Source organism: Pelodiscus sinensis, chromosome 7 (assembly GCF_049634645.1).
Source record: "Pelodiscus sinensis isolate JC-2024 chromosome 7, ASM4963464v1, whole genome shotgun sequence".
Classification (NCBI taxonomy): domain Eukaryota; kingdom Metazoa; phylum Chordata; order Testudines; family Trionychidae; genus Pelodiscus; species Pelodiscus sinensis.
Window position 1 is genome coordinate 17434774 of NC_134717.1, and position 17024 is coordinate 17451797.

At 41.5% G+C, this 17024-nt stretch overlaps 1 protein-coding gene across 1 annotated transcript in view; it reads right to left on the reverse strand.

Annotated features, from left to right (window-relative positions):
* The window catches only part of ZRANB3 (zinc finger RANBP2-type containing 3), a 124610-nt gene that overhangs the window by 39267 nt on the left and 68319 nt on the right, over positions 1–17024 (reverse strand). The window contains exons 11-13 of the mRNA XM_075933286.1: positions 16322–16501; positions 12424–12576; positions 1912–2380 (exon numbers count right to left, since the gene is read on the reverse strand). Coding sequence (XP_075789401.1) covers positions 1912–2380; positions 12424–12576; positions 16322–16501 — 802 coding nt within the window. The remainder of the gene's footprint in view (positions 1–1911; positions 2381–12423; positions 12577–16321; positions 16502–17024) is intronic.

Consider the following 17024-nt stretch of genomic DNA (forward strand, 5'->3'; position numbering starts at 1 on the left):
TAATAATTATTCAGCATATTATTCCTAATATTAACACATTTCAATACAACTTGTAAATTTCCACTTATGCAGTACTTATTCATCTTAGGAAAATGTATAGATCAATTGATTCCTCTCTCTCCTACCCACAGCAAATATATTTTATTTTAGAAACCAGAACTTAAGTCTGTGAAATCAATTAGAACCAATATAATTATTTTAGTTTCTATAATGTTAAGGCAATTTTAGTGGTTATGAGACGTGCCAGATTCGTGTTTCCAATGCCATCAGTCCTCTATGGCAGGGGTGGACCTTCTTTGGGTTGGGGGCCACTGACCCACAAAAAAAAAAAAAAAAAAAATCAGTTGGAGGATCCCCCTCTCACTGATGTGGCCCGCTGACTGAAAAACAGAAAGACATTTCCTACATTCCCTTCACACACCAGAACCTTGGGGGGTGGGGGGAGGGGGTCCAGGCTAGTAGATTGTGTGCTTCATCTCTGCAGGGGACTGGAGCATCATTGACGGCTCCCCAATATTGGGGGGAAGCCCCGAGCCTCAGGGACCAGATCCAGGTAAGCTGGAGGCCGCATCCAGCCTCCAGGACTCAGATTCCCCACTCCTGCTCTATGGAATAGACATTGCACAGGCACTGTGTATCAGCCATGTGTATCAGCCAGAGAAGTGAACAGATATTCCAAGTCCATGACACAAACTATCCTTGATCTCCACTGCTGAAACTGTGAACAATCATACCAACTGTGGTAATGGCATTTATTTTATAACTGTGTCACCTAAGAACTGGACTGTGTCCATTAATGAGAACCCTGTAGCAAAATAATTAGCAATGTAAGCCATAAGCCAAGTCACTACTCAACTACTTGCCCCCCCCCCCCCCCCCCGACTTGCTGCCTGTATATTAGAGGCAGCAAGGAGTGGGGAGCAAGAGCTCGTGCTGGGGCATGCCAACTTAAAAGCTGGTTCCTTCCAGCACCATCTCCATAGGGCTTGTGCTGGGTCCCAGACCGCTGTGGCTCTGCTTTTTAAAAGCTGTAAGAGCAGAATCACAGCAGTCTGGGATCCGGTGTAAGCCAGGACTGCTTAGTCTTGGCTCACACCAGATCCCCTGCTGTGACTCTGCCTTTTAAATGTATTAAGAGCCTGCCCAGTCCCGGCTCATGAGTCCCCAGGAGCTAACCCCCTTTTCGACTAATCAAGTAGTCGATGGAAATTCCATCGATTATTCGATTAGCTTATTAACCACTACTTAACATCTCTAAACTAATATGATCCTCTTACATGCTAATAGTTAGTTTTAAAGAGGTACAGACATGCAGGTTATATATGCATCTTAATTTTGAAATATAAAACAGTAGATATGGTGAATAAAAACTGTACATTGTACAATAAGCTCAGCAGGACCAGTAATTGTCTAAGGGTCATTTTCTGTTTTGCTAGTGAGAACTGAACTTTAAAAGATGTCCTTTAGTTGATTATGTTGTTTCAAAAATAAAATAAGGGCAGTAACTGTTATTATTTCTGTTTAAACCAGCTTCCCCCAGCATTTGATCCTGCTCCCCAACCTAGCTGCCTCTCTCTGATAGAGGCAGTAAGGGGGGGGGGGGGGGGAGAGTGATTAGTTGAGTCTTTAGTCAACTATCCGATAAGCATTTGCTTATCGGTTAGTTGACTAATCGCTTACATCCCTGATTTGTGCTAAGTTAATGTCAGATCACAAGAACTTTCAGAAATAAGTTCCTGACCAAAATCAGGTGACATTTTCAAAGATTCCAACTCATGTGATGATTTTGTTCTTCATATTTTGTCTGAATTTTTAAATACTCATGTATTTCATTACAAAAACATAATATCTGAAGCAAAACAAAATACAAATATGACTATTCAGTTGCAGTGTGCAACATGAGTTACTCACCATCATTGCTACGAGGACATTCACAGATTTCACAGTAAGTTAGTAATGAATTATTAGTGTAAGTGCAAAGACTACAACACCAGGCTTTGGCTGAAGATGTTTTTTCCCTTGAATTAGACAGTAAGCCATCAGAAATACCATGATCCATTTTTTCTGTATACAAAAAGTTTGTTTTTCCAGACAAAGATTTTTTCTTTTTCTTACTGGAGCTGCTTCCTGTTGGTGTACTGATGGCTCTTGGTCTTTTAACTTCAGGTTCACTGTCATCTTCATAACAAATTGTGTTCACATCAATTCTTTCTTTGGAATTCATATGCTTGCTCCCCTCTATCTCCATTCCCGATGTGACTTTAAAATCCCCTAAGCTAAAATTCAGTGATTTATCCAGAGAGTCAATTTTGCGTTTTTTCTCAGTAGATGGTTTTGGAGAAAAGAAGGAACGAATGTCATGTTGTTTTTCTTTTTCAAACTAGGGAAGGGAAACAAACATTAGAAAACCTATATCTCCAAAATTCCTTAAGTAGATATATTCTCCTGTTTCAAGTTGTAATATCTTTTACTCAATTACAATTTTTTTGTACTTTCTAATTTGAGGTATTTTTTAAAAAAATAATTAGAAGAAAGAAAAAGGCAAACTTTCTATTTTAATGACAAACTCAATTTAAAATTTTAAAATCCTGTGTAATCAGTCAAGTGGCTAACTGTTATGTCTAACCAGTTAACGGCTTAAACCGGGGTGGGTGGGGAGCTGCTCTAGCTAGCTGGGTAGGAGCAGCCTCCCACCTGTCAGTTAACCATTCACATCTCTAATTTAAAATCAATTTAATATTATTTCTGAACTATTATATTTTAAATAATATACTCGTCAAAATTTTAAATCAGCATAAGCGGAGTAAAAATGCACAGAATTGTTAGTGTGGTATATGCCCTGGTCTCCAGGAGGGAAAGAACATGGTGGTGGGATCCCAATAGAAACCTAGCTATCTAGCTATAAAAACTACTTTAAAAATTTACTCTAAATAAAGCCTTTACAAGTACAACAGGACAGTCTACTAGAGGATTGTTTGCCATAGCCAAAGAAGAAAGCAGGTCTAACGACTGTCACTGGTGGTAAGAAGGAATTGAAGTGCATTGGCAGAGACCTATGTACACAGCCATGAAGGCATAACTCCATGTGGCTCCATATCTAATCAAACAAGTACTGCTAGCGCAGGGATCTGCAACTTATGGCTCACAAGCCAAATATGGCTCTCTACGGAGCTAGATAGGTTTCTTCTGGAGCCCCAACTCAGCCGTCCCACCCCTCCTGCAGCAAGCAGGGTTGAAAGAAGGTTGAAACAAAAATACTCCTCCCCCCCCCCCCCCAAAAACGGGAAAAAATTCTGTTGAAGGAAAATAAAGCGGGGGGGAGGCAGGGGGAAGAAACCAAAGTTGTTGAGGAGAGAGAGAGAGAGAGAGAGAGAGAGAGAGAGAAAAAAAAAAAAAAAAAAAGGACTCCAAGACTCATTAAGAAGAAAAAAAAAAAAACATTAAAACAGCATATACCCTTTCAGAATGAATGTAGGGATAGTGAGTGCTTCCCCTTGGTCGGCAGCCATTTTGTGCCAGCAACGTTGCGGAACCAGGTAAGCATGGGGTCTGGGGGTGTTGGGAGCCGGGAGGGTGGGGGCCGGGCGCTGAGTGTTTGTAGGGTTGCCAGGTGCCCAGCATTTTCGCCTCCTGGCTGGGGAAAAACAATCAGAATACACCAGACATTTTAGGTTTCTGGTATTCTCTAAATTTTTTTTTTTTTTTTTTACCCAACAGGAGGCAAAAATACCAGACTGTCTGGGTAAATATCGGACACCTGGCAACCCTAGCAGCAGGGAGCCTGCACTGGTGCTACCACCTTACAGCCTCCCCCCTCCCCCCGCAAGAGTGGAGTTCCGGCTTCCCAGGGGGGTGGGAGGTGGACAGACAGACAGGGACAAAGTCTCAAGGCTCTGCACTGGAACCAGCCTGCAGGGAACAAGCAGAACAAAAAAAGTCTTGGTGCACTGCTCTTCTCCTTCCCTCTGCATGTGGGAAATAAGCAGCCAAAATGGCTCCGGGTGCACTGGCCTTTATCATCCCTCTGAGAAACACTTCCCTGGAGGCTTCCCCTGAGAATCCTTCCAGGAGGCTTCCGGGGAATGGGAATAGAAGGTGTGTTACTTGTTTGCGTGCCTCATGGCAGGCACTGTGTAAGTGCCCCTCCAGATCCTCACCCCGACATTCACTTCTCCTGGCCACACAGCCCCTGCCCCCTAGCCAAAATCCCTCCTGCCCCAAGCCTCATGGCCAAAATCCTCCCTATCCCCAGCTCTCTGGCCAGACACCCCCTGCCTTTCCCACCTGACCGGAATCTCTCTGCCCTCTCCCTCCCCCAGACAGCCAGCTTGATCCCTGGCTGGACCTGGCACCCTCACTCCCTCCTACGCACCATCTCCTCCCGCCCAGGTCCTTCCCTCCTATCCCTATCCCATTCACTGATAGCCCTGTCCCACACACTTAATATCTCATTTTTGGCCCCACCCCAGAGCCTAGGGGGGCCCACAATATCCACTAACCCTGAAACCCCAGAAGAGTAAATCTGGCCTGAGGCCTTGAACCTCAGTCCTCCCTGCCCCTCACCCCACTATAGGGCTGGAGTACCAGGGGAGTGAGGCATTTCAGTTAGGGGGAGAGGGGAGGTTGGAGTTTCTTTTTTTTTTGCTTCTCACTTGTGTGGTTTCCAACTGATTTTCCTGTGCGTCAGTGGCCCCTGACCCAAAAAAGGTTCCCCATTCTTGCCATAAATCAAGACAACGTTGAAACCTATTGTGTTGGACATAATCTTTTACTTGATTTAAAAATGAAGCCTGGCCAATAAGCCCCCATTTGGGACCCAGCCCCCACCTGGTTACAGAATCATAACACTCCTGCACCCCCGCACACACCAACTCTGAGCCCATCATACACCTGAACCTGTTGTCCTGAGTCCTGCTCATCCCCACATCCCTGGACTCCTGCCCCCCCACATCACCAGTCCCCTCCACAACACTCCTGCACCTCTACACACCCCAACATTGAGCTGAGTCCATCACACATCTAATCTCCTGCCCTGAACTCCTTGTACTCCACAACCCTCCTGCATCCTCACAACACCAGCCCCCTGCCATAAGATTGACAGAAGACAGACTAATTTCATGAATGAAGTTGGATTTGGCCAGTTATGATGTAAACTTCAAAGAAATGTGTGAAAAGATGCAGCAGCAGAAGTCCCATTAAATAAAGTCTGTGAGTACAATGTTTCATTTATGGTATTATTAATCATTATGTCAATTATCAATAGTATTACATTGTATATTTTCAGTCATGCAAATCAGCATTCTTATATGGTTCTTTGTTGACCACTTGTTCTGACTTCTGATACAGTTTGGCTCTTTGGTTTGAAGAGGTTGCTGAACCCTGCGCTAGCAGAAACACCTGACAATTGTGTACGAGGCGCACATACTCCTGGTTGGGATTGATAAGAGCTAGCACTCGAAGAACTAAGTGTATTGCTCTATGCCTCACTTGAAGTACTGTGTCCAATTCTGGACACCATACTTTAGGAAAGATGTGAACAAACTGGAGTTCAGAGAATAGCAGCAGACATGATAACAAATTTAGATAATTTGATCTACAATGAAAGTTTAAAGAAACTAGCTATATATAGTCTTAAGAAAAGCAGATGTGATAGCTTGTAACGTATTTGAAGAAAGTTATTTTATAAAGGACAGTCACCAACTGTTTTCCATGTGCACTCAAGGTACAGACAAATAGTAATAGACTTAATTTGCAGCAAAGAAAATGGAGATTTACAGTTTAAAGAACACTTTCTAACTATAAGAATAATTAAGTTCTGAAGTAGGTTTCTAAAGAAGGTCATGGAATCCTAGTCATTGGAGGTTTTTAAGAACAGCTGTTCAAACACCTGTCAAGAATGGTCTAAATTTACCCAGTTCTGCCTCAGTGCAAGGAACTGGACCTGATGACGTGTCAAGATCCCTTCCAGACTTACATTTCTGTAATTTCATCCTCATCAGACTTCTGTGATAAGGAAATACTAGTATCGCTATTTTACAGATAGGAGATGAGGAAGAGAGACTAAATACGTAGAGTCATACAAGAAATCTGTGGCAGAGCTAGGAACAGAATCCCTCTCACAAGTTCCAATATAAAATCTAATCACTTGACAGTCCTTCTACCGGGGGTAGGCGGGAGGGGGCAGCATCTTGATAGATGTTGAAAGTAGGTTAATCCAAGGTCTCAAGAAATGTATCTCTAAGGTGAGAGGCCTTTTTTTATCATAGTGGAAGACATCAAACCAAGGATGGATCATTTTCATTTCACTTTAAAAAAGGAACATATGAAATCATGAAAAAAAAAGAGGTTACTCATTTTGTGCAGTATCTGTAGTTCTTTGAGTTCTGTGTCACTAGAGGTGTTCCACTTCAGGTGCTCATGTGCTTCATGAGCCCATGTCATTGGAGATTTTATGTTAGCAGTCAGTACTCATTCAGCCCACGCATGTGCTCCATAAAATATCATGCTATACAATGAAGGATATATAGGACTATGTGCACAAACCATCCTCATTTCCTTTTCTGTCCATGCAGTTGTGAGAAGAAACTGGAGATGTGGATGGTCCACCCCCCATCTTTTTCACCTTGAGTGAAACCATGAGGCAATGTAAGAATGTGTGTGTGGGCCACTGAGCAATACTGTACTACTTTGAAAAATTCCAGCTTCGGGCACATGGTGCATGTGCATAATCCTCAGTGGAATTCAGTATTGCCCATCATTCAAAGTACCACTACAGTTGCTCAACAGGGTGAATAACCTATTCTTCTTTGAATTGTATCTCTATGGGTGCCCCATTTGAAGTGATTCCAAAGCAGTTTCTCCACTGCAGATATTTCAGGAACTTTTGTGAGTCTTCAATGCCCTCAAGAAGTATCTGAAACATGTCAGCCACCATCTTCACCAACTCCAGAAAGTGGCAAAATTGTTGACTACTTATGGCTATGGTTGAGAGGTCAGGATGAAATAAGAGTTTGAAGGGTGGCCTCCCTAACCACCCTAGTCCCGTTCTTCAAAAGCTTCTTTGTGTTGGAGGGTGTGGGGTTCAGTAGAGGAGAATGTCATCCATGCCTCTCAGTGCAAGGGAGCTTGAGTGTTTGCAAACTGCTGCCAATGTGCTGCCAAGGATCTCATTATGGCCACTTGGGAGCTGGTATATGTGAAAGGGTGGACCGGGAGCTGATCCCACCATCCCCATCATGGATGAGGACTCTGAAGGTATGTTTAGACTACATCTGTTTGTCGGAAAAAGCTACGTAAAATGCGCTCTACATTTTTCCAATAGTTTTATCAGAAGAGGCTTTTCCGACATTTGGCTCGTCTAGACGGGGCCAAATGTCGGAAAAAAAACCTCTTTCGAAAGCCCCCTTCTTCTCCGTAGAACAAGGAATACAGGGGCTTCCAAAAGAGCACGTTTGCTCTTCTGCAAAAGAAAGCGGAAGAGTAAACGCATTCCTTGGACACTGAAGAGTTTTTTTGGGATACCTCTGGTATCCCGAAACCCATACCCCAGCAGTCTAGTCGTACCCTGACTGAAGTATGGCCCTCTGAATGGTTGTAGAGGAGATTCCCACATCTGTAAAGGGAATCTTCCTCAATGTCCTCCAATGGGGAAACACCAGCAGAAAAAGGCTAAGAAGCCTGTGGTTCCAGGAAACAGTTATAATCAAGAGACTCAAGTCTCAGTACCAATACTCATTCAGGACACATAAGCAGTACTTGATACTTCTGAAAGTCAGATCAAGTGCATTTACTTGTTTGAGGTTTATTTTGACAAAAAATTTTTATAATAATAAATACTGATAAAAATCCAAAGTCATTTAAATTAATATTTCAATGCATTTCAACAAACTAAATGTGCAATGAAAATTGCTTATTTATCCATCAATTTAAATATTTCCTCCCCTGTTTAAATATGTTTTTACATGGTGGCATGCATTCTGAAGAAGGGCAATAATGAAGGTTTACACCAGAGACAGACTCTTATTAGTTCTGTATGGCATTTACTAGGGTTCAGCAGATTTAGCTATACTACTTGAGGCAACTTAATGTTGTATACAGAGTGAAAACTGAGTGCGAGTCAGGTAACATCTCAAAGACAGTTTTTGCACTGTAAAATGAGAAAGCACAAACAGAGTTTCAGTTAAGAGTGTGACAGATCAGGCAGATGCAATGGCACCAGACAGCTACACAAAACAATGATGAATGATGAACCAGGATACAAACATCATGAGCAATATCCTGACCATGCTGTTTAACTCAAACTTAAAAGTAACCCACTCACTGCTATTGCCTGAAGCAATAAAGCACAAGCTAAGCTCCCTCTCTAAAGCCATACATCAGCCACCTGACATCTATCAAGTTTTTTTGATATCTACCGCAAATTAGCTCAGCCAAAGATGTCTATTGATTCTAAAACAGATGAACATCATGATTTTTTGGGCCATACGTGGACCTCTTTGATACTGGTATAGATAATTGTAGGTATAGATGTAGATCTCTTTGATACTGTCTATCAAACAGTTTATCTTTGTGTGTCTGTCCCCTAACCGGGGAACATGCACTTCTCTCACAGCTGGGCCCTTTTCAGCTGCATCAGCACTTCTAACCTGGCCCCAAAGCTGCAGCAGTGACAGAGGGCTGGGGTTATCCTCTCTCCCGGGGGCAGCCTGCATACTGAACCTCTCATCCCCAGCCTCATTCCAGAACAATGATTTAAATGAAGAAAAACAGAAATTATTTCAGTTAAGGACTCTAGAAACACGAGGAAAATCTCCTAATGAATAATATCCAGATAGTGAAAAAAACACTTGTTGGTTACTGGTATCTTTGGGAATTGTGGATATTATGCGAAAATATTGAGTTTTGAAACAGTTATGTATATATCATATAAGTGTTATTTATTATTACATCTTCACATACTAGTAAATAATTATTAATTCTAATTTATGCAGATGTCTTCCTGCCTGCATAAATAAGGACACTTGTGAAAGTAATGGATCTTTGGTCATTTCCAGAACAACTGTGATGTAAAAAAGAGGATTGTATTTTAGGTTCATTTGGAATTATCAGACAAAAAATACCTTGTTTTCAAAAACAAGGGTATCACAAGGCCAGAGTAAGAGAGATACAGAAAATATGACATATCAAACTAATGATGGTGGATAACATTTTTAAAAAGTTTTCCATAAAGCACAGCTACTCTTCAGCATAGTTTTTTTTTTACATTATCATATAATCGTTATACTTTCACAGTTATGTCCCCAATGCTATTTGCAATGTTTTCCTGGCTTGCAGAAGCATGACCTTGAGCTATAAACTTATCAGAACTCATACACTAAGAGGGGTGGAACTTAGTATCTAGAGTTCTCCCAAGTAACGGGTGCTGCAGCAAAATATCTCGGTGATTCAGCAGGAGGAAACTCTTTCCTCTGAATCAGTGATTCTTAGCTTATTTACCACTGTGGGCTGGATATGAAGCTCTCTCTGTGTTATCTGGTCCACATACATACAAACTATTATACATATACAGCCGCTCCCCGAGTTGTGAATGGGAGCAGTCGTAAAGGCGGTCCCCGAGTTACAAATGCGACCCGCGCTTACTAACAGTGTGGTCGCATGTAACTCAATAGGGTCCGAGTTACGAACAGCTCATAACTCGGAGCGAGGCTGTATATGTATACACACACTACTTGTACGGCTCTGAGATGTTACATGGACTTCACGAGTGCTGACGTGTCCCCCAGGTTGCAGATTGTGAACTACTGATTGAACTGACCAAGGCTCCTGCATGATGTTAGATTAACCCTGTTCGATAGGAGATACTATCTTCTGTTTATTCTAACACCACTGGCACTTTTCACAAGGGTAGGTCAGATGTATTAGACTTGGCTTACTAGCATAGCAAGAGTCAATGTGGCAATTACATTGTGCCAGTCTAAAATACAGTTTCAATTTCATATAGTAGTATTTACTACCTGTCCTAAAGTCTTGTGTACCATTGGTTGGCCTGTACACCTAATTTGTACACTCCATTGCAGAAGTAGCTGCATTTCAGTGTTAAGTTAATAAATTCAATATATTTGAAGAGCAAGATTCATAAAGCTTACTGTTGATTCTGGGGGCCCAATCTGAGACATCTTCAAGAAACCAGATTGAGAGGAAATACTATGCACCCATCCTCTAAGAAACAGACCTCTTAAAGGTGTTTCAAATTAGGTTAACAAAAGAGGGAGCATCCGAATATCACTAGTCAAGTTTGAAAATCTTCACAAAGCTGGTAATGTTTCAGAATATAAAAACAGCGAACAAATATAAAGAAGCAAAGTAGATGAGTGTATCCATCATAATGGGGAGGTTCCAATTTAATTTCCTCTCAGGTGATCAACTGTTTTCAACAAGTGGCTTGTACATTTTGTAAGAGACTCTCTCAACTAATCAATTAGTCAAAGAAAAATCAACAGGAAAATCATATACAGGTTGGACTTCCTAGACTGGCACCAGTGGAACCTGAGTGGTCCCAAACCAGGGAGTTTGCAAAATCAAAGGAGACTAATGCTCTCCTGCTGGCCTCTGGCCCTGCTCCCGGGCTCCCCACACTGCTGCTGGCACCACTGATGTTGGCTTGGCTGCGGGTATCAAAGCCTGGGCTGCCCACCCTGCTGCCTGCTCTGCTGATAGCAAGGGTTCCCAGACTGGGACTGCTTGACCACCACCGGCCCCACTGTTTGGTCCAGGAACATCCGTGGTCTTACTCGACCATGGATATCGCAGGACCAGAGAGAGTCCCAGATTTGAGAGGTTCAACCTATAGTTTGTTCATAAAGAAGAACTCGAATACTCTAGAAAATTGACTTTTGTAGTATTGTAATTATTAAATGATAGCAGATAAAAAGTTTAAACAGAACAGCAAAGGAACTTGCAAGCTTTAATAATTTAATTTTTACTGACGAGCTAAGATAAAATTGTGAAATCTTGGAAAAAAATCAAATTGATCTGTACATACAAGTTTCCTCTATTGTTTGAGAATCTCTAAACTTCATTTTTTAATATACAAACTTATCATTAAATCAAGTATAATCTTTGGGAAGATTTACTTTTCCCTCATCTCCCTTCAACTAGCACAGAGAAAGCTAAAACCTAATGTACAGTAGGCACAAATAGTTTTAGAAGGCAATTGGATTATTTGCATTCATTTCTTTGTGTATAAAAGTAATAAACTCATCTATCGGCTTTTAACAACAAATGCAAATTTCAAGTTGTCTTAGTTGCTATTAGGATGATATACTTTCATCCCGTGTCACATGCTCCTCTATGAGTGCCCGGATAAATGCCATTTAGCATCACTCCATTTTTTCACTGAGCTAGACTGAACATAAATATTACAGCATGCTTAGATATTATATGACTAAAAAGCATGCTGCAATAATTTAAAGGACATAATGGATTACAGAACAAGACCTTTTATTGTAGGGATGGACTTTGGTCAATTTTAACTGTAATCATAACTTGCTTTTCAGCATTAAGTTATAAACTAAAAGTGCTCCTAACCATTAAACAGTACCTGGAGATCATGCTAGAAAAAGGCTTGTGACCAGTACTTCACTGGTATAAATGGATTATATGACCCTAGAGCATATTCTTCAGCACTTTCCATTAGGGATGTGACTGGTTACCTGGTAAGCATCACCCTTACTGGATGATGTGTATAGTAACCAGTTAACAGGTGCCCTGGGGCAGCCTCTTGCCCATGGCCTGCCATGCGTATAGGGCTACTCCAGTCCTGCCAGCCCACTGTGGAGCAGGTCAACAGCCAGCAACCCCATGGGTCCAGGAGCAGGAGCCCCGAAGGCCTGGCAGAGCTGGCAGCCCTGAACCAGCAGCCAAAGGGAGCTGGCGGAAGTGACAGCCCTTTCCCTCCACCCCCCTGCAGGATTCCGCTTAACTGGTTAAACTTAACATTTAACTAGTTTACTGATTAGATGAGATTTTACATCCCTACTTTTCAATAGACTAGTTTTAAAGGTCTTTGGTGATGGTGTTTCTACCACTAGCTTCGAGAAGCCATTCTACAGTCTAATAATCTTACAGGTTCACTAGGTCAATATACCTAATGAGGATGGATAAGAAAATAGGCACTCATACAACCCCACATGAACCCATTCTAAAAAAAAAGGAAAAATGGCTGCAAAATGAGCAAAAGAAGACTGAAATAAAAAGATAGGGAAGAGAAGATAAGTAATAATCTAAAAGTCTATTTCTTTAGACTTAATTCTTTTCAAAGAAGGACAGCTTAGCTTTTAATTTGAACCACAATTAATTGTTCAGTATTGCAATTATTTTAGAAAATAAGAACATAGATAAAGATATATATCCATCTTGCCTTACATGAGTGAACAAAACTTCATTCTTGATCTCTTCAATACTTTCATTCGGGGTCCAGGCTTCAGCAAAATTCAAGAAATCCCACTTTTCCTTATCACCTTCTTCAGCTTGCAGTTTCTCCTTCTTACCATTCAATGTGCTGCCTGTAACTTTGGCCTGCAGACAGAGGAATTTCATCATTTCACACTTTGGAGTAAATTTAGTTGCCCAAGTTTAGTACGTGTTTTTAAAAAATAGCTAACAATCTATAAAGCTAGCATGTGATCATCGTTCACATCCTCTGTTAAGACTGACTAGTGCCACAATGTCAAGATGAAATCTATTACTTTATGATTACTTGGCAATGGGACAGTCGGGACAGTCAATATTTATTGATAAATACTGCAACACTTAAATAACATAAGCGTATGTCCCTTCCCCAAAGCCTTTATAGGTTTGTGACACTTCTTGGAATAGCTGGGGTTGTGAGGCACCTTGATAGTATCTGCTCTCAATGTGGGCAAGGGTCAGCTCTGACTCTTCCAGCCACAAGCAACACCTTGTGCCTTTTACAACATCCCTCACCCATTCCAAAACCCACAGGGCACTGTGCAATAGGAAAAAAACCCAAATACAATAGAATAAAGGATGGGATCAAATTCCATAAACTAACAAGTACTGAAGCAAAAGCACAGTTAACTCCTGACTTAAAGAATCTTTAAGTGGCAGGTGCATTAAATTGTAATGAGATTCAGGTACTTAGCTTCCTGAGACTCCTTTGTAAATCCCAACTTAAACTTTAAAAGCCATGTGTCTTTCTAGGTATGACTGGCTGCTGTCCCCAGGGACTATCGAATAGTTGTGTAACTGCTAAAATTTGATGCAGTTACACGACTATTCAATTACATGCTATTTAACATCCCTAAAAGCAACATATGGATCAGTCATATCAAAAGCTACTGCAAAGTCTGGTATGACCAAAATAATCATCCGATTCTGATCTAAAGCCAGCAGGAAATCAATCATGATCCTGAGACTAGCGGTGTCAGCTTCAAAGGAAGTCAAATGTAGAGTGGAACTAATGAAGGATGCTAGGTATCCAAATATGTGTGGAATCGAACAGCCATCACCTTCTCAGTCACTCCTTAGAAAAAGACTAAGCAGTAATTGACAAGCATAATTCCTGGAGGGAATTCAATGTTGGTGCACATGCACAGAATTTATAGACCCCTGTAGATTTCTGTGCATTTGTGCAGAAAAATTATTTCCGACAGAGAAGCAAAGGGAAGCCACAAAAACCCTTATGAGACAGGCAGTGCAGGCAGGTTGGTTTGGGTACCCAGACACACGTTGTCCCCCTCACTCACTATTGTGGCATGCTTGGCATGGAGGGGAAGGACTTTGGAATGGCAGAGCAGATTGTATCAGACTACCTGCTTAGTGAATTGTTACCATTGTTCTAAATGCATTCCCCCCAGAACTATAAACAGATGTACAAATTTTACAGCTCTTTTATACACTGCCAGAGTGGTGTATAGGAAATGTATTGTAAAGGACAGCATGGCCGTATAAACACACTTATGGTCCTACAGATAAGTGGTTTTCAAACTATGGGTCGTGACCCAGTAATGGGTTGTGGAATGTCAAGCACTGTGCCCCATAAGTGACAGGCAGCAGGCCCAGCTTGTAGGTTGGGGAGGGGGAGAAAGCGCACAGGGTTCCACGCACGGCCGCTGCCCTGAACACTAGCTCCACACTCCCATTGGCTAGGAACCTGCTGCTGGCTGCTTCTGGGGCGCAGCATGGTCTATGGTGCCAGGAGAGGCAGGAAGCCTGCTTTAGTATCCCACTGCACTGCTGACTGGGAACTGCTCAAGGCAAACCCCTCCTGCCCCAGCCTTGAGCCCCCCCCAAAGCCAAAGCTCCCTTTTTACACCCCAAAGCTCTCATCCTCAGTCCCATTCCAGAGCCCACATTCTAGTCGCAGGGATCAACCATGTTCTTCAACTGGGTCATGAGAAAAAAGTTTGAAAACTGCTGCTATAGATATTAGAACTGGTTTAAATGTTTGTATTTAAAAAAAAATACCAACCAATAACTGTCAAAATCTTCTCTATGAAATATTTGCTACTGCCCTTGGGCCCTAGCCTTCATTTGCTCTTCAGTTGCCTACACTGCCCATATGGCTGCATATATCTGTTAAATAATCTGTATCTATACATTTTAGAAATGTCTGTCTGAGAGTCTGTTCAAGGAAAATGAACCTGCCTGTTTAAAAATGTTCAGCAGCCTTTCTGAAAGAAATACAAGACAAATGGTGCACAACAGTTCAGACATGTTCATGTGTCATAGTGGCACTTTTCTGAAGGTATCATCTTGTACTCTCGAGTTCCAGGTTGAAGGGTGTATTGGTGGTTTTTTAAGTAAAATAATAGTTATGGTCAGAAATGAGGAAAGAGTAAATGAAGCTGAGCTTTTAACAGCCTGAAAAATTTAGTTCACATGTTCATTGATAGTTTAAATGTCAACAATTTGAAATATGTTATTTTTTACTGCCACAGATTTACATAATTTACTCTGAGAGTTGCACCTAATTTTGGTGTCCCAAGTAACTGGTGTTTAAGAGATTTCCCCCTGATCCGACCATGTCAAAAAGGAGCCAAACCCCAAGAGGCTGGCAGAGTCCATGGTCATATTCAAATCCTACCAAGTTGCAGCCAGTGTTTGCACAACATATTTTGAGCAGCATCTCATTTTGGTAACATACACCTGTTAGAGGTTTTTAAACTATCACAACTGGCTATTAACTCTTTCCAAACTTTGATGTGAGTATTTCTAAAATCATCATCTTTCCAGATTCAGTTTCCACAGTTTTCTAATAGAAGCTTCAGTTAACATTTTCCAGGATGAAAAGTAGCAGTTTTAAAAAAAAATTCATCCAACCCATAGCTATTTCACAGTTATAGTGGAAAGAGAGAAATAAATGTTTTGCAATGTTTATCTTGTGTATTACATCAGCATTCTGGCTCTTACTGAATCCTTGAATGATCTTTTCTTCTCTGTTTGCATCTTAAAATACAAAACATACTTGTTTTGCTTCTTCTCTTTTCTGCTGCCCTTTCCTAAGATAGTTACCTGTTCTGTAACTGGCGTTCTTTGAGATGTGTTGCTGATGTCCATTCATCATAGGTGTATGTGCCTGCCACATGCACTGGTGCTGGAAGTTTTTCCCTAAGCAATACCTGTAGGGACCAGGATCCCCAGTGCCACCTGGAGTGACACACGCACACTATATAGGGCGCCCCCGGCCTCTCCCTCCTCAATCCCTTTTTGCCAGAACTCAAATAGAAGGGAGGAGAGTAGGAGGTTGAATCGACATGAGCAACACATCTCAAATAACATGTTACAGAACAAGTAACTGTCTTTTCTTCTTTGAGTGCTTGCTTATGTCCATTCAACATAGGTGACTGTAGGTAGTGTCTGCAGAGGGGGGTAGGAGTTATGGGAATGCAGAATGCAGTACAACCCTGCCAAACACAGTAACATCCCTGGCCTGCTGCGTGATGGCATAATGAGGCTTGAAGGTAAGTACAGATGTCCATATCACTGCTCGACAAATGTCCTCGATTGGAGTGGGCCTTAACTCCGGTGGCTGGGCCCCTGCCAACTCGTAGCACATGCAGACACAGGAAATGACCCATTTGGACAACTGCTGGGAGGACATCGAGGAACCCCTCCTGTGCTCTGCACAGGCCATGAAAAACTGGCATACCCTGTTTCCCAGGATTGCTGGATTAAAGAGGTTCAAGTATATTAGTATGATGCCCCTGTACAGAATCCTCTACAGCAAACACCTTGAGTATGGTGGATTGCTAATACACAGCACTTTGTGGATTACTTTTAGTTTTATTCCAATATATACCTTTCGATTTAACATTGCCCACATAAGAGGATCCAAAGTTCCTTTTGCAATGAGGTAGTGGATGTTTACAGAACTGCATTGTCCAATTCGATGTGCTCGGTCTTCTGCTTGCTTCATGTGTCCAGGGTCCCAATATAACTCAGCAAACACGATGTGAGTGGCAGCAGTAAAAGTTAATCCCTAAGCAAAATTAGTAAAAGCAATGTTGGTTCACTGATTTCTAAAATGCAAGAAGAGAAGATGTGACTCTTCAAACACACAAGGAAATTTCAGTAAATGACTGAACTTCAAAAGGGAACTATTACAAATTACAGAAAGTATTTTTTAAATGGCAATAAGATATGGGACGGACAAGGTGGATAAGGTAATATCTTTTATTGGATCAACTTCTGTTCCTGAGACAAACTTTTGAGCTTACATACAACTCTTCTTCAGATACTGGGATACCTGGTCAGCAGATGATTCATAAGTATATATTTTTTCAAAGGCAAGTCAAGGCATTTTGCTTCTTGTTGCAAGTAAGGATTATTAATTTTATAGCTGCTGAATTAAACAGTAACCCATACCAATTGTACTGAAGTATTAATTCTAGCACTGAAAATGGGTATAAGACAATAAATACTTCTGAAGTACTTGTGCCCATGTCAGATGAAATAGTGACAGTTGGAAACAGCAGTATTGTGTAACTGCCATCACATTGCTT